Raw genomic sequence first — 17719 nt, forward strand, 5'->3', positions numbered from 1 at the left:
GACAGGGTCGATCGGGGACGACGACACGACGTTGCGGCAAGCAACGTATCAAACTCCCAGCGATCTTTTGCTCGTGCCGGCACGGCGGCAAAAGCTGCTCGGCACTGCACCGGGACAGCGAAGGCAAAGGGAGGGTAACAACTTGGACGGTGCCGTTCATCTCGCGTTCGTGTCGCGTGTCGTGCGGCCCTGAATTCCTTGTCGCTCCGTCATCAGCGACCCTATATAGCAAGGCTCCAATGATGTGCGCGCCTCGCAAAAATATTCTAGATCTGATGCTGTCGTCGAAACAGAGGTGGCTACTATAATCTCGTACTACTATCAGTATTATGGCAGTCTCGAGAGAGGGGAGATTCTGAACGATGCAAGTAAGTTACTGTTTGCAGCACAGCCACAGTCCCACAGCCAGTACGTACCAGCAGTTAAGCGTTGCTTACACATCGGTCAAAAACAGTCACCATGGTACACCTGCATCTATAGTATGGATAGGAGCCAAATAAAGGACAAACAGGATGTTCCATGAAAGCAAGCTAGTTCACCTTATGCATGATAAAAAAAAATTGCTTAACTTTTCTTACTTTATCCAATGAAGTCGTACTTGTCCGGTGCCATTAATTCAAAGGAAAACTATTGAGAACCTGCGGCATTTCAAAATAAATCTAGTAAGCTAATTGACTAGATGATTTTGTTACTTGGATGGACTTTTAGTTTCATGATTTGATTTTAGCTTGCTTTGTTTAGAGTCCGGTAGTGTTTGGCTACTACATGTACTATACGCGGATGACGGAGGAACCTTTTTTTCAATAATCTTAAAAGGAAGGCGATATGAATATTCAGTTCACAGCTCCAAAACCTGATTTTCGGATGTGTGCATAGCATACGCCCTGCATGTGTTCTGCCGGAACTACCTTTTTTTTTTGAGAAACCGGGTTAATATGATTCTTAATGTTTACATTCTTACAAAGACGCCCTTGGGAAATAGGAAAATCACAACTCTACCCTTGCAAGAACATCCGGTCGTTCTCGTCGCCGGCGAACAGAGCTTCGTGCAGCTTGAAGCCGTTCCCCTTTTCGACGATGAAACACCATAATTTGTGATTGCCTCCAAAAGTAGTATATCGAAAACATCAACATACCGTAGAAATGCGGAACGTCCTGGCTGAAGATGGCCGTCGGCCATCACCTCGCCGAGAAACCAGAGTCCTGGCGCCTCAAGATCCACCAAGAACTCCGACTCACCAAAGGACGAGACAACCCAACGGGAACTTTACCATCTAAACAGGTAGGAAGCAAAATCCAACCCAATTTCTCAGTAACGAGTTGGTAGGCATAGCTTCCAGATCTATAGCCGACGCCGACATCAACAGAGATGAGGGAGGGACAAGAAAACCCGACGAGATCCCAAGCATGAAGACCTTCAGATCCGGCGAGGTCGCAGCTTGCGCAGTGGCGTTGTCGAAATTAAGCAAAGCAACCCAACCCAAATACCAGCCGTTCTGGTTCCAATATGATGAGAAAGAGTATGGGCCTTTGAAGAGGCTTTAATTGATCGCACTAGCAGCCACAGAATATGGGCCTTCACATAATCTCAACCCCCGTGGCCCATGTACCATTTTCTTCGAAAAAAAGCAGAAAGGCTGTGCAGCTTTAAAACAAAAACACAGAGGCTGTGAGTGTGCCCATTCAGCATAGTCCAAGAAGACCCGTTCACGCTTCACGGCCCAAAGGACATTATGGTCTAACCCGGTCCACAAAAGTAGCACAGAGGTAACAGGTAAAGGCAACACTACTATACTGAATCTTTGATTAACAAAAATATTAGTACACTGAATCTATGCGAAAATGTCTAACAGCGTGAACAGTTGTCTTTCAACTTTCAAGCCTTGAGATGCCACAATTAACTTTAAACAGTTTTTCAAGACAAAATTTGCTTGATGTCATAAATTAGTTTGTCTAACTTAGCCAATGCCTCACCTGTTATAGATTGATTTTTTTTTTCTTCTAACTCTGTCTAAGATTAGGTAGTCAATTTCCTTGCTAGGAAAATGTGATCTGTTTATAGTTTGCCGGATGGGCTGGCTGGCGATGCAGAACACAGTCTGATCCTCTCTCAATTGTGGTGAGTCACCTAATACGGAATGCTTGCTTCCACCATGAGCTAGCGTAGTAGCGCATCCTCTGTTCCGCGACAACTCGAATGAACGTACCAACCGTGCATATTCGTTTTTATACAAGATCAGGAACGACCGTGAAGTTGTAAAAGCAAGTTCGCGGTCAGGTATACGGGTGTCGGGTGTACCAAAACGTGTAAACCTCAACTGATTCATGTGGAGACTTACCTGCTGAGCTTAGAAGGCCCATTCACTTGAAACAACGGGATTTCACAAAGATTCCTGCAAGTAATATATTGTACCATATAGAACTCTTTGAATTCATGCATTTGCTCTAACCATATTCCAAGGATTTGGTGGTATAACAGGGCTGATGGCAGAATGATTCGCTAGTGTTTTTCCATGAGAGGAATGGGGTGCCCTAGTTTAAGTGTTTGTGGAAGGTATTAGACCATCGTAGAGAGAATATACCGCTAATCAGGGTCTGTTTGGATGAGCTAAAGTTGAGTCCTATTATCAGTCACATTTTTGCTAAAGTTTTTAAATTTTGGCTAAAGTTTAGCTCACTCTATTAGCACTCCAATTTGGATGAGATAGTGCTAAACTTTAACACTTTGAAATATTATCACTTGGATCCAAACAGCCCCTTAACACACGCAGAAGATCTCATCCATGCAAATCCTACTCGTCCCAGGACAAGGTGCGTGGGCTGGATGCAATACTCTGTATCTAGCTAGGTTCGTTTCCTATGGGTAGGGACTAAGGACGCACAAACAATCCGATAATAATAATCAAACAAAAGAAAGAATAAAGGCATTTGCAATTTGTGTTTGGTTTTTTATTTATATTCATTCTTTAAAACGGCACTATTCGGTTTTCAAGTTCTAAGAACTAAACAAATTTCCAAAATTGATGTATTACAACCCCACAAGAATAACTCAACAACTATGAACCATACCGCGCATATAATGCCTGCTTTGATCCCATATCGCAGCCCTTAGCTTACTGCCCTTTGTCCCTGCCTCAGCCTGCCTGCCTCACGCCCATGAGTTCACCACTTCAGCACTACTCTCAGCGGGTATTTGGTTCCGGAAACTAAAACTTTAGTACCTATCGTATCGAATTGAATGTTTGTTTACTAATTAGAAGTATTAAATATAGATTAATTACAAAACTAATTGCATAAATGGAGAATAATTTGATAGACAAATCTATGAAGCATAATTATTTTATAATTTGATAATATGATGCTTTAGTAAATATGTGCTAATGATAAATTAATGAGGTTTAATAGATTCGCCTCGCAAATTAGCCTCCATCTGTTTAATTAGTTTTATAATTACCTCATATTTAATCATCCTAATTAGCATTTGAAGATTTAATATGATAAAAACTAAAGTTTAGTCCCTGAAACTAGACACACCTCAATCTCTCACTTACTGCGCGCATGCGTGGCCTCGGTGAACCGACCACCCTCTCCACGCATCCACTTCAAGATTAATTTGGCCACGGCGGCGAGGGGATAGCGAAGGGGAAAGGGTACCTGTTTGTGGCCAAGGAGAACAAGGAGATGGGTCACGTCTGTTTTGCAGTTGGACTCGTAAGCTGGTCTAAACTCCAGAGTACCAATATAATATTTGTATGATAAAATTTAAATCACAGGATGTTATTCTTTTTGAGACGTTGGGAGTAAATTCCAGACTAACCAAACCCAAAATAACTATATTAAATATTTATATATATTTCTTATAGTGTTATTTTTAAAAGCGGAACAAATAATTGAAGCATCTGTATGAACGGGATGCCCAGCCCTACCTGTTGGGCCGGCCGGGGCAGCATTGTCGTGATCACTGTAGCCGCAGAATATCGACCTCCTGGTCGTTAGCTAGCTGGCCTTCCAAACTGTTTGCTCTACCAATGCTTGGGAGCTCACATGGCGCCTGTCGTCCCAAGCAAATCTGCTGCGTACTCGCGCAAGTACGAGTCGGCACTTTCTTTCCACCCACCTTCCATACGTACATTCTGGTACTAATAACTAGCTAGCTACTCCATTAAATCCATCATTCGGTGGTCGCACCCCTATTCTCTTCTCTTCTTCTGGACAAATTCTGTTATCGGTCGAATGCTTGGTTACTGCAAGCACTAGGGTTACTGGGAACTCCAGAGATCTATCTATCTATAGTATATATACAAATAAAGATCGAGACCCTCCTTTTGACCGACCAAGATAGTAGCAGATCGCGAGTCAGCGTCAACGGACCAAATGGCCACGTTTCTTCTCTGTCATGCACTCATTTGAAGCCATTTAAACGCAGCTATTCCTATTTATGCGTCGCCGCCCTGATCGGCTTGCTGTTAGCCGTCGCTACCTCGGTGACGGAGACGATGGCTCTTCCTGTACGTCGTGCTGTCAAAAACTCTTTTTGCACGACGACGATCTCATCGCCGCGGGTCGGCCGCGGCTGCAGGATCTCTCGGATTGCATCGGCCTGACAGAGATCGATGCTCCGGTGGTGAGAGCAATGTGCTCCAGCATTTTCAGTGTCCTGTGCCATGATGCTTCTGCAATCGGCTGTATACTATTTCTTCAATCCCTTCTTTTTCACGTGCCTTTTGGGGTTTCCGTTCTTGCTTATTATTTCAGATGATCGATGACGTGTTCTAGGGTTTCTAGGCACGCATAAGCAACCGTTTCGTTCCGGTCCTGCACTGTGCACGTTCTGCGGGACGAGGAAAACGCAGCCTGCACGCCAGTGCACAGATGGAGCTAAAGACGCTCTTGCCATCTACTCACCTTGGCAAGGGCCAAAGGATCGGAGGAGCAGCTAGCAAGAGGCGAGGCCGTGCAGTAGCGATGCATCTAATGAAGTAGGGTGATCGGTATCGAGTAGGTGGCGAGCGCCGAACGCAATTTAATCGAGCAGCCCCATCGGAGGGACACACCGGTTTAGTGCCGATGGAGGCCCGTCGTCTTTCGCCATGAAAGCAGTCTGCGTTGGAATGGCCGCACCGGTCCATGGTGGTGCTCGGGTTAACGTGCTCACGCCATCGGCTTCATTTGCTCCAGCAGCGTGTGAGGCCATCTGCAGGCACCACCGCACCAGCTTGTGCTACACTACTGTACAAGTTACCTGAATTCTCTGCACTTCAGTTTTCCAGGCATGTCAAACTGCATATGCCGCTTTCGTAACCTGAACGCAGTACGTGTTACTGAATGTCTGAATCGGAACGCTGACAGCTTCAGATGCGTACTTACAGAACTGGTCAGTTTTACTTTTGTAAGTTTCGACAGGTTCAACACCAAATCATTCGACCGTGGATCCTGGGATCGATGATTATTAGTAGTATGATCGAGCTGGATATGGATGGTAGTGGGCATTCAATGGCAGCCAACTACTCTGCAAGCCGGGGAAGGGCGTTCCAGGACCGCACGGTCCGTGCAACAGCGGCGCGGCAGCTGAACGGCAGGTGCCGTGTCCGGTGCCTGTATATAAACCCCAGCAGGTGCAGCGTCCCAGGGCACGCTTGCTCGAGCACGAGCACCCTCTCATCTGCCGGTGCTAGCTCCTCGATCCTCTCTCCCCCACTTCAGCCGGTAGGTCTCTAGCTCTTCTTGAGAAGCAGGAAGAGGGATCGAGGAATCGAGCAAGATGAGCGGCAAGGCTCTCCTTGTCGCCGTGCTCCTGGTGGGCGTCGCCTCCCGGTGCTCCGGCAGCAGGGGCCTGCAGGGGGATCACGTCGCTGAGCAGAAGTGTACGTGTTGATGTGTCTCGTAATTAGCAATCTGACTAGCTTAATTGGTAGTGTAACAAACGTGTGCATGTATATGTGTGTACTCTGCTGATGATCGATCGTGTGCCATGCTGCTGTGTCTACTACTTGTCCAAACAGACGGTGGTGGTGGGTACGGTGGCGGCGGCGGGTATGGAGGTGGCGGCGGCGGAGGTGGTGGCGGTGGGTACGGAGGCGGCGGCTACACGCCCGGCTACTCCGGCACCGGAACCTGCGAGTAAGAAGCTAATAAGAACCAATGCCATGCATGTATATATATAATTAAGCACAAATAAAAGTATTTAATTATTCCAGCTACTGGAAGAGCCACCCGGACGCGATCATCTCGTGCATCGGGTCGCTGGGCAGCATCCTGGGCTCCTTGGGCGACGTGTGCAGCGCCTTCTTCGGGAGCAAGCTGCAGACGCTGCAGGACGCGCTGTGCAACACCCGCACTGACTGCTACGGCGACCTCCTCCGCGAGGGCGCCGCCGCCTACCTCAACTCCGTCGCCACCCAGAAGTACGCCTACACCACGCAGCAGGTCAAGGACTGCATCGCCGTCGCGCTCACCTCCGAGGCCGCCGCCGCCGCGCAGGCCGCCATGTTCAAGAAGGCCAACTACGCCTGCCACTACTGATCGATGACGAACGTAGAAGCTTGCTTCCATCATGTCATCAGCGTAGCATATGTAGTGCTTGTTAAATAAGACGTGTGTGCGTGACTGTGTGTGTCCGATCCCCAGCATCGCCTTCGTCTCTGCGTCGTCGTCTTTCATTCCATGACTCCCGTGAATCCATGATGATGATGCATGATGCCATGCCGTCTCGTTGTCTGCTTCTTCAGTAGTAGTGATGATGCCTGCATCCTTGTCGTTGTTGCTGATGTGATGAGAAATAAGATGTGAGGGTTGGTGGTGAAAACGGTGGTGGTCGTTCTTACGAAATGCATGCGTACGTACTTGATCGCACTGCTCGTTTCTGTCGGCACCGGTGGTTGAGATGTAATCGTGTACATGGCTCCAACTATATAGCAACGTCAGGATTTCCTTTATTTCCTTGTACATGCTTTGCTTTTGCTTGTCAAAATTTACTAGGATTTTTTTGCATGATGAAAAGTTACTACCACGATTCACAGATCTCGGCGTTGACTCTCCCTTTTCATTGGAATATTAGTTTCTTTTTTATTCTTGCAGGTCAAGTTATTCTTTAATTTTCATTGGAATATTAGTTTCTTTGTATGAATGGACATATTGACAGCATAGATCGTTGTAGTAGATCCACCATTAAAATAATTTCGTAATTTGGTATATTTATAGAAATTATTAGTCAAATTTCCACCTTGTAATATATGTTGATGCGATGCCCTAATAAACGGTTATTTTACAGGAGGGAGCAGCACCAAGCAGCTGTCGAGGAAAAGTGGGATATTATATATATGTGTGTGTAAGAGTCAACTCATACATTAATTGCTTAGTGTCACGTTAGAAGAAATAAATATGCGGGCAGCTTCTCTATGACCTAATTTCTTTAATCTTCACTTGGCCTTATGCGATAATATTTTTTTATGGTGCAACACCTTTTTCCCTGCACATTCAACACAATCTAATAAGTTAACACAGATGGTACACCCGTTCTATACGTTTCTCTTTTATTTTATTTTTACTTTTTTGCGAAATTTTTTTAAACCCTTTTTTTTCCAAGGGAACTGCGCTCGTAAGGTCGTTCTACCAGACGAGCCCAAAAGCTGTGACAGTTCGGCTGACACACTCAAGACAGCCCACCCACCACCGAACTGTGTCAATCAGAGAGGCCTCCGAAGTTCCCGTCCCAGTCGTCGATGAAGGCGATAAGCCCAAGGCCACCCAACAGCAGAGAAGCCCACGAGCTGAAGCGACGAAGCACGTCGAGCAATGGCCCAACACAACAACCGCTGCTTGTACAAACGGCACGAACCTCCACACGACACAATCACCACAAGGTACCACTTTGACCAACAACGCACATGTCCAAAGCGGTAACAAAGAGTTCGGAATACAAGCAAAGTGACCATTTTGAGCTCAGTTTATTATTCGATTTCCTATCATATCAAAATAATTATTAAAAAATACTATTCATATTTACCGTTAACTCATGCCTCTGTGTCCGCTGCACTTACTCCTGCAATGTCGTCATGAGATTGAGGAAGGTTAGTGTTGTGGGGAGTAGACCGAGCAAGCTATTCATATTCATGATCATATTTTTATCCAATGCCTCTACTTACCCCCTCGAGCGAATACCAGTTCTATACCCTCCTCATTAACAGTTTACTGCCTGTCATGGTCAATACATCAAGTTGTTGTACTAAAGTAGCAGTTTAGAAGTTGCTGGATCAATCTGCACCTATTTACTAATTTTTCGCACTAAGTTGAGCAGTTTATAAATTGTTAGATTACCTACTTAATAAGTTGTTGTATGGTGAATATAATTTTATTTTTATTTTTTGAAGGAGGGGGAAGTATACGCCGTAGGGTGCCGCTGCTGTGGGCACGAGTTTGTATTGCAGCGCTGGAGGTTTGCATGCTGCGCGCAGGCTCTGATGGGCAGGATTTCTGATACAGGGATAACGGGATAAGATAACGTACGGTACTGTATCCAGCCCCACCGCGGTCAATAATGCCGGACGGACGGACGGCCGCACGCGGGCAGGAAAGCGACGGCTCCAGGCGACACGACAGGTGGCGCCCGGCCACCGCCTGCACCGCGCCGGAGCGCAGCGCGAGCCCCAAAGCCCACGTGTCGACCAGCGGGGAGCGGCTCGCGCCTGCAGCTGCCGCCTGCAGCCCAGGCAGGCGCACGTCCCCGTCGCCGGGCGTCCACGTCCCGGGGCGAGAGTGGCGCGCGTGGACCAACGGCCGAGCAGCACGCCAGCGCGGCGCCCACGCCTTGTCCGGACGCGACGCGAGCGACCGCGGCCGCCGGGCTTGGCTTTGGCTGGCTGTCCCGTCCCGTCGCTACAGAGGCAGGGGGATGCGTGGGAGCTGTACTTGGCTACTTGCCCAAAGCGGCTGCCGGAGTCGGAGGCCGGCGCGCCGCGCGCTCTCCGGCGGTCGGGGCCGAGCGGGGCGGCGGTCGCCATCTGGCAGCTGTAGCCGCGGAGCGCGTCGGGCTTGTTTGTTTGGTCGCCGCATGCCGAGCCGGGCCGCGGGACGTGCGCTCCCCGTTCCTCCACGTACACTCCGGTAAAAATATAGAGCAAAAGCGTTTGCTGATCGGCGAACAGAGTCCGAACAGCGATTGCATCCTTGGCTTTGAACACCGCGTCCCTTTCTCCCCCTTGCGGCCGGAGCCGAATCGAAGACGGTAGAGAAAGAGAAGAGCAGGGCAGCCGGAGCCGCGCCTACCAGACGCACGGTGGATCTCCGGCGTCGCACCCAGACCCAGCCCTGCCCGGAGAAAAAGCGCAAGAGCACGGGGGCCGTCTCAGAAAAAGCGCGCGCTTTTTCCCCACCCACCGGTCGTCGTCGTCTCGGCGGGGGCCCCACGCCGCGAGGGCGGCACGTGTGAGGCCGGGGCGCGGAAGCCTCCCGAGCCCCGGGGCACGCGTCGCGGCGCCACTGGCCGCGCCGCGCTATAACCTGCTCCCCACCCGCGCGCGCCACCGGCGACCACACGTCGCCACGCCACCGCCCCCGCCCCCAACGACCCTTACCTTCTTCGGCCACGCAGGCCGTGCGCCGCTTTGCCTCCGCCATTTCCGCATTTAGAAGCTCCCCCTCCCCCCAGCCCAGATAGTTTCTTCTTCTTTAGCTGCCTGCCAAGATATTAGTGGCGAGATACATATATATTTAAGCAGCGGGGAGGGAGGGAGTGAAGGGGGTTGGGGATGGCGGCGGGCGGCGGCGCGGCGGCGCCGTTCGTGTGGAAGACGTACATGATGGTGGAGGACCCCGGGACGGACGGGGTCATCGGCTGGGGCCGGGGGAACAACAGCTTCGTCGTCGCCGACCCCTTCGTCTTCTCGCAGACGCTGCTGCCCGCGCACTTCAAGCACAACAACTTCTCCAGCTTCGTGCGCCAGCTCAACACCTATGTCAGTCAATCACCACTCCAGCTAATAACTTGATTCATACTGTCTGTGCGTGCATACCATCCATCTCTGTTGTTCACCAAGTTGGAGTTGGATTGGACCCTCCGTGGGTACCCGATGGATCTGTATTTCTGTACTGTACATACCCTCGGTTCGTGAGTGTGTCTGCAGTCTGCGTGTGTGAATCTTATGAGAGGAAAATGAAAAATTGTTTATGTGGCTCATCATGCTGTATGTAGCAACACAACTTTGTAAATGTTTTCTGATGGAGAGAAAAGCAAATTGTAACACATCTGATTAGTTGCAGCAACGATTTTTTTCCAAAAAAAAAAACCTCTTACTTTAGTAAGTAGTAGTGTGTTGATTCGTGGAGATTGATCCTGAAATTTGTCAGCAAACCTGCAGGTAGAAATTTGTGATACTTTTGTCTTGCGTTTCTCCCTACGATTTTCTGCAAGAATCGATTTGTAGCCTAGTTAATGATAGGCGCCATGAACTAACTGTGTTGGATTCCTGCCCTGATTGTGATCTGTTTCCGCTCCACGCAACAGGGCTTCCGCAAGGTTGATCCGGACCGGTGGGAGTTCGCGCACGCGTCGTTCCTGCGCGGCCAGACGCACCTCCTGCGCAACATCGTCCGCCGCGGGAGCAGCGCCGCCGGGGGAGGCGGCGGCGGCGGCGGCGGCGGCGGCAAGAGGAAGGACGCCGCCTCCGTGGAGCCCTCCGCGGAGGACATGGCCATGGTGGCCACGGAGGTGGTGCGCCTCAAGCAGGAGCAGCGCGCCATCGACGACCGGGTGGCCTCCATGTGGCGCCGCGTGCAGGAGACCGAGCGCCGGCCCAAGCAGATGCTCGCCTTCCTCCTCAAGGTCGTCGGTGACCGCGACAGGCTGCACCGCCTCGTCGGCGACGCCGCCTCGCCGGACGCCGCCGGCGGCGATGCGGCCGCCGCAGCGGAGGGCGGCGAGAAGCGGGCCAGGCTGCTGCTCGAGGGCGACGGGTCCTTCGGCCCCGACGCCGTCGACTTCGCCGGGTTCTACAGCAGCGGCGCGCTCGGCGACGTCGCCGTGGATGCCGCCGCGGGGTCCGCCGGCGGCGGCTCGTTCGCGTTCGGCGTCGACACTGGGTACTGAGTGTCATGCCGGCATGCGCGCGCCGCCTGCGCCAGCCGCTTGGCGCCCCTTTTGCGGCTGTGTTCTGCCGATTTCCTTGCCAGTGCGCGCCGGCTGCCGCTTTGGAACGCCGGGGAGCGGCGGCGGGCAGATGATTGGGAGGGGCCTAGAAGTCGACCGATGATAACTATTTCAACCATGTTCCATGGATGTCTATTTGAAGCTTTTGGTGGATCTGATTTTACGGGTTGTGGTGGCTCGAGTCGGTGTCGAGATCATCCAGGCTAAATAAGGTACTACTGTGGCGGAGTGCGACCGTGAAAGTTCCATGAAAGGGTAGGTTTGATGTTGTACATGCATATGCTTATTGTAGTGGCCGAGTCCACAGACTGCAGCCGCACGAGATATTCCAAGCTCTTGTAGATTTGCTGTATCCTAAGATTGTTTGTGTAACAATTGTCGTATTTCTCAGATTCACACGCCACAAGCTTCGGCCTTCTTTGTGTCATGAGATTCTTAAAACACAAGAGTAGGAAAAGACACAGAAAAAAATGTTATTGCATCTTCAATTTTATGGAATGAGAAACACAGGAAATATATAGGAATGTCCGTTTTGGATAGTGCATAGGAAAAACCAGAGAGAGTGACGAATGAAACTTTCTAGTGGTAGAATTTCTCCAAAATTACATGGAACAAGCAATTCCATAGGAATTTAATCTTTCTTTCTAAAGGGCTCTATAGAATACTCCAATAGGATTCAAAATCTTGTAAAATTCCTCCACTTCTCATTTGTTCCAAAAGGGGTCTTAATTTACCTGGAACTTCATTTCATGAGGTGAATACGGCTAAGACTCGAATCCTCCTAAGTAGAATCTCCCACTAGAATCGTTAGCTTATAATCTGCTTGTTTAGGAGCGAGGAATAATGGATCACTACATTCTTAATACGTCGCCTCGTAACTACTAATATTGCATAGTTCACGGTTGGAAAAACTGCCCGAGCTTACCTGCTTCCTTTCCAATTCTTCGTAGGAGTAAACTGAACTCAAATCGACATTTTCAGTTTTCCAAATTTTCAATAGTACGTACGTAGTGCGTACTACTATGAGCTTGATCGACCAAGTCACCAAGATAGCATGTGACACGTGAAATCGTATCTTCTCCGGAAAGCACTCGGCATCCATATCTTGGTCCCCGCACTGTCATGATACCTGTAAGCAGCTGCCGCCATGTGAGCGACGGAAAACAATGATATGTTTCTGCTAGATATCTGAAACAAATTGTGTTTTCTGCTACAATGTCACGGACATGTCGTTGTCAACAAGCTGCACAAGAGATCACTGGTCAAAGACTATCTCAAAACGCCAACAGATAATCTACATGATCTTTCGAAAGAAGTTGGCTTCACTTGTTTAGCTGAAAGCCTGAAAGGCACATCGGGTACGGTCACAGTGCAGCATTTTTTGTGGTTGTGGAGCTCTCAGAAGCCAGAACCTGGAGGAGCTATGTTGCACATATACATCAAGTCATCAACAGTCACATCTTTTTTGCAAGCTCCGAATAGCAAACGTTGGCCTGAACATCAACTAGATTACATAAGCAAAACTGCTTAATGGAACCCACTTAAGTCGCTATAGTACATAAGCTGTCAAGCAGTGACGAAAACGCAGCAAGCAGAGAGATTTTCAGGGGAAGCTAAAACAACTGACCAGATACTGTGATTCAACTAACATAAAAACTTAACTAAAAGGGGGAAATGTAAATAGTATAACTGCCGTCCATTACTATATTTGTCATGCACATGGCTATTTAGGTCCACCTTCCTATAGAGCATGGCCAGCAAAAGGTTGGACGAGGATCACATGGATACTGTACATCCCACTAATCAGGTAAGGAAATAATGTGCAGCTCTGCTTGCTATCGTACTTCTGAGAAATGAGGAAACCGTGTCCCAGGGATACACAGGAGCATTTTCTATCAAAATAAAGCTCAGAGAGATTTACATCATGTACAGGTGCCCGCTGAGGTCTCGCATCCAATTCTACAACCTGAAAAACATCAGTTTGATCAGTCTCAGCATGCAAAGTATAAGGACAGATACAGTACCCTAACTCTAGCAATTCGATCACAAATGCCAATAAGTGCATTAGCAAACTAGATTATTACGTGAACATGTGCGGACGGTTTCGAGACTGCTGAGGGCGCTTCACCGGTGAGATCAGCATATTCCGCAAGGCTGCAGAAGGATTGTTCGTGCCAGCTCCAAAGACAGGCCCAGCTGGTTTGCGGGGTCTAGCATCAACAGGAGGAGCTCCCATGTGAGCAGATCCCCCAGAAACTTCAAATGTATCAGGGTTCGAGTGCCGTTGCCGTGGTGCGGGAGCCCACATGTCCTCTCTCCGCCCTGGAGTGTCAGGGGTAAAAACCAAACCTGCAATAAGTAAATCAGCTGTATTTGTCGAGAACTAGTGAAACTTCTATTAGGCTATTAGCTTCCAGCAACAGAAAAACATGCAGTTAATATTTTACGGGCTGCATAGCAGATAGCCAAACAGCAAATCAAGATAGAGCGCTCAATGATTTGCTTAGATTACCTTGCCTACTGCATAGCAGATAGCCAAACAGCAAATCAAGATAGAGCGCTCAATGATTTGCTTAGATTACCTTGCCTGAGAGGATTACTGTTATCCATCATATTTGGCATGCCCGCAAACAAGTCTTGCTGAGCCCTTGGGAAGACGTTATTGGCAGGCTGGATGGCCGAACGTTTCACAGAGTCATACTCAGTCCTTAGTTTATCATACATCTCATCAAGCTTCCTCTTCTGCCTGGAAAAGAGGGAATATTCTGATACTGCATTCATGTGAGCTAAAACAGATTCAGCTATATTACACTGACCTGGATTTCTCTGCGAATTTCTCTTGAAGCTCTTGCTTATCCTTGGTGAGGTTTTCAATTTCCTGTTCCATCAACTGGCACCTTTTACCCATCTTTTGGTATGCAGCGTGCAGTTCTTCTAGCTTCTCTGTAAACTTTCCCTGCATAAGTTCAATCTTCTGTCTGCACTGACCAACAACATGGTTCATCTTGTACTGCATCTCCAGTTCCTTTTGTCCAATGTAAAACATGACACTTCTGTATGCACTTTTCATGACTGGTTGACATCATGTTAAGGAAAAAAATATGATGATTATCATAATATCCACAAAATACAACATTTGACTGTGCCACTTTTTCATATAAGCAGTATTTGTTGCTTCAGCATATTCCTGCTATGTAACTTTCTTAGGCTACTAGAATTTCGCTCACCATAAATGTTAAATAACTTAATATCTTTCTTAATCCCAAATTAATGGACCACCTGAAGTGTCATTATGCAGAAAAGGCAAAACAAAATAGATGCTACAATAAACTCTGAGATAGTCTCAGTTTGAAGGATACGTATTTGTGGAGAAATCCCAGCCATTGCCATCTGAAATGGGGTCCAATAGTCAGAAGCATGGATCACATGATAAAATCAGATTAATTTCGAGTTTAGTATGTCAAAAACTCACTTACATTTGTCCAATCATCATTCGGATCTACATCCACTGGTTTCATATGGCTGAGCAAAAACAGGTTAACAATATTCAGATTATCTCATCAATCAGTAGAGAAACAAACAGGACTAGGCATATATAGAACATACTCAGAAGTCAAAATCAAATCGCTTGTTTCATTATGTCATTAGGAGTTCCACGGATATGGTAAAACAGGAATTTCAAAGAGGTGTATCACACAAGTAATATAGTTCAGAGGACAATCACTATACTAAGCATAATCTGATAAACATTGACCCTAGTGCACACTACTGACCTTTTCGACAGAACTTGATCACATATTGGACATGCACCATCATTACTCAATATTTTCTTGGCATCCTCAGTACCTGCGCAAATAGTTGACAGTGACCAATCAAATTGAACTAAGGTATTCATTCTCTGCAAAGTTGCAGACGACATATTCTAACTCAAAATAAATAAGAGCGCAGGGTGCTGAAGGATACATAAAAGATGACCACAAGTGGTGGTTATGGCTTGCCCTTCCAATTCCCGCCAGCAAGCATTGCACTTCATTTTTGTAAGTCAAAGATGGCAATACAGATTTACCCAAACCTACATACGTCAAAGGTGAAACACATGTCAGTGAAGTATAATTCATACATATATGAAAATAAAAAGCAAACGTAAAAGAATCTATAACAGCTACAATGGATAACGATCCCAGTAATTTAACTTAGTTAACACTTAAGATGGCAACACAGAATTGTATAAACCTAAAGATGAACATATATGCATTTCAGTAAACCAAGCAAGGAACAGAATCTCAAATTGCACATGAAAAAAGTTCAATTCAACTGAAGTTGATAACAACCATCAAAATAGTAGTTTACATCCTGAACAGACCTATAAGAACGTGTAATTGATGTTTAGCATTTGAGGAGTCAACAGACAACTTATAGCTGTTTCTGTTCCAAACAGTTGACATTGGTAGTCCTAACAAGCATCAATCCAACTCAGCTCACCAACTAAGAATGGGAAAAAAATTCACTTTATCATTGCAAAAGTTATTGTGCTCTGTATATCTATAAACTTAATGCTGCATACGACCTGTAGTTAAACTATAGGTTCAGCAAAGCTTATTCATCCACAGTTACACATACCTCACCAATCTTGCTGAAAAGGCATACTGATGATTAAATTATGCATCCCAAAAGGCAAGGAAAGAAGTGCATGCTAGGTGAAATCCATTTGATAAATTAATCAACAATTTTTTGATGGTGCACTAAAGATTTTGCCACTAGATGACTCACACCGGTGTCAAATGGCAAATATAATGTGGAGTAGGTGGTTTTTATTTTCTTGTTTCTCCACCCATATTTTGGTCATTGTCCAACATTAGAACGATCTCAGTACTGATAACATACTAATATGCGGAGCTTCTACTTTATGTTGGACTACAAGATATGCTTTCTTATGTTCTCCGTTGCCAAATTCAATCAATGCTCACAATAGATCACAACATCTATAGGTTTATTGTGAAACCACTTTCAAGGCTTATTACCGTAGAGCTACAAGGAGGGATAGCCACTCAATCACCGAAGGTACTGCAGAGCGATGCAGAATAAAAATACTAAGACTCCACACACAGACATATTCCACCACCTTCAAAGCTTGTCTTGGAAAATACCAAAGCTATGTCAGTAAACTGCATTTAAAATTTCCACACTCCCCCCCCCCCCCCCCCCCCCCCCCCCCCGCAAATAATTGACATAAAAAAACTTAGGAAGTTAGCATTTCTACACTAAATGGCGCATCCACCCAGAAATTTGATAAAAAAAAACTGCCGAAATAAGCAGAAACTGATGCAGTAATCGTGCTAAATCCAGGCCTATTTCCCTATGGTGCGATCAAACGGAAGCCCTGCAGAGCTGCACAGGCTATGTAATCTCCAACCCTAACCACTTCATAAGCTATTCGCGAACCCTAACCGCTTCCCACACTATCCAATCCTGCTCAGAAAAGGCTACAATCGCGACCAAATCCGCAGAAACATGTCCACAAAAAAAGGGCGCTGATCGATACAGCACGCGGCCCCGCATTCGTTGCGGCGCCAACAGAGAGCGATCGGACGAGGGGCGTTACCTGGCGCGCGCGTGTGCTGCCGCGGCGGGGGAGACGCGCGCGGGCCCCAAACGGAGGGGCGCGCCGGGGTCGCGAGTCGTCGTCGCCGGTGGGTGGGTGTCGAGCGAGGACGCCGCCGCGAGCCTCTGGGCCCCCCGGAGCTAGGGCTGCAGCGCCGTGGAGGGCGCGCGGCGACGGCGAGTAGGCGGAGAGGGGGAGAATTGGGGGATTTTGGGGCAGCGGTGGGGAGTAGTGGCGGCACCGCGTGGTTTTGCCAGGCGTAGTGTTTCGAAAATTTTGGCCGCTGCTCTGCCGCGGAGCGGACCAGCGGAGGAAGTGAGAAACTGAGAACTGAGAAGCGTCCGGCGTGAAGCGTGTGAATGGGCCGGACCGCCGGAGTCTGAGACCATCATGGGCCGGACTTGCGTGTGGGGTTATTGAGATAAGGGCTTGGCTATTCGATATTCGTTAGAACAACGCTACCGTAAAAATTTCATTATCATGTGCTGCAGTAAAAATTTTATGCTCATTTGATTATTTATATTTGAGCAACTAAATTTCAAACTATACAAAAAATTATTTAGTTTCTTAAGCATACATGATCCAATAAATACGAATATTTTACTATAGTTCAATAATATAATGATTAGCCCACTATAAAAATTTCATCATAATTGAACCATGAGAACTGTAGCTATGAATTAATTATAAAAAAGTATATAACTAAAAGTATAATAAATTTTTTACTAAATTATATCATATCATATGTTCACTGCATAGATCTACTCATGTGGAGTAAAAAATAGATTTTCCATTTATATAATTTTTTATTTACTATGATTTTTCAAAGATTCAGCCAAAATAAAAATAAAAGAAAAGGAGCAAAACCAGTGAGAGAAACTAGAGGTCATGTTTCCGGTATTACGAGTTCAAGGAGTCCAGACGGACGGTTCTATTGTCCAGGGAGGAAATACGGATTCACCCCAAAATTCAGG

At 47.2% G+C, this 17719-nt stretch overlaps 3 protein-coding genes across 8 annotated transcripts; 2 read left to right on the forward strand and 1 right to left on the reverse strand.

Moving 5' to 3' along the window:
- The first annotated feature begins 5641 nt into the window (after window positions 1-5641).
- Window positions 5642-6935, forward strand: LOC112890749 (protodermal factor 1-like). Its single transcript, XM_025957599.1, has 3 exons — window positions 5642-5864; window positions 6003-6120; window positions 6198-6935. Exons 1-3 carry the CDS (start codon window positions 5762-5764, stop codon window positions 6520-6522), a joined length of 546 nt encoding a protein of 181 aa, XP_025813384.1. The 5' UTR covers window positions 5642-5761; the 3' UTR covers window positions 6523-6935.
- Window positions 6936-9512: 2577 nt separating this feature from the next.
- On the forward strand, window positions 9513-11546 carry LOC112890748 (heat stress transcription factor C-2b-like). The gene is made up of 2 exons (XM_025957598.1): window positions 9513-9953; window positions 10502-11546. The coding sequence occupies exons 1-2, from the start codon at window positions 9747-9749 to the stop codon at window positions 11081-11083; spliced, it is 789 nt and encodes a 262-aa protein (XP_025813383.1). The 5' UTR covers window positions 9513-9746; the 3' UTR covers window positions 11084-11546.
- Window positions 11547-12587: 1041 nt separating this feature from the next.
- Window positions 12588-17028, reverse strand: LOC112889544 (E3 ubiquitin-protein ligase CCNB1IP1 homolog). 6 transcript variants are annotated; one of them, XM_025956244.1, is made up of 9 exons: window positions 16746-17028; window positions 15107-15215; window positions 14917-14989; window positions 14620-14665; window positions 14503-14533; window positions 13960-14215; window positions 13726-13889; window positions 13228-13492; window positions 12588-13109 (listed from the first exon to the last, which is right to left on the reverse strand). In XM_025956244.1, exons 2-9 carry the CDS (start codon window positions 15174-15176, stop codon window positions 13103-13105), a joined length of 912 nt encoding a protein of 303 aa, XP_025812029.1. In that variant the 5' UTR covers window positions 15177-15215; window positions 16746-17028; the 3' UTR covers window positions 12588-13102. The 6 variants fall into 6 exon arrangements, with proteins under 6 accessions (XP_025812029.1, XP_025812031.1, XP_025812028.1 ...); XM_025956246.1 differs by having other exon boundaries at window positions 13228-13465; window positions 14917-15215; XM_025956243.1 differs by having other exon boundaries at window positions 14917-15215.
- Between the last annotated feature and the right edge of the window lie 691 nt (window positions 17029-17719).

The sequence above is a fragment of the Panicum hallii genome, chromosome 4, assembly GCF_002211085.1.
Source record: "Panicum hallii strain FIL2 chromosome 4, PHallii_v3.1, whole genome shotgun sequence".
NCBI lineage: Eukaryota > Viridiplantae > Streptophyta > Magnoliopsida > Poales > Poaceae > Panicum > Panicum hallii.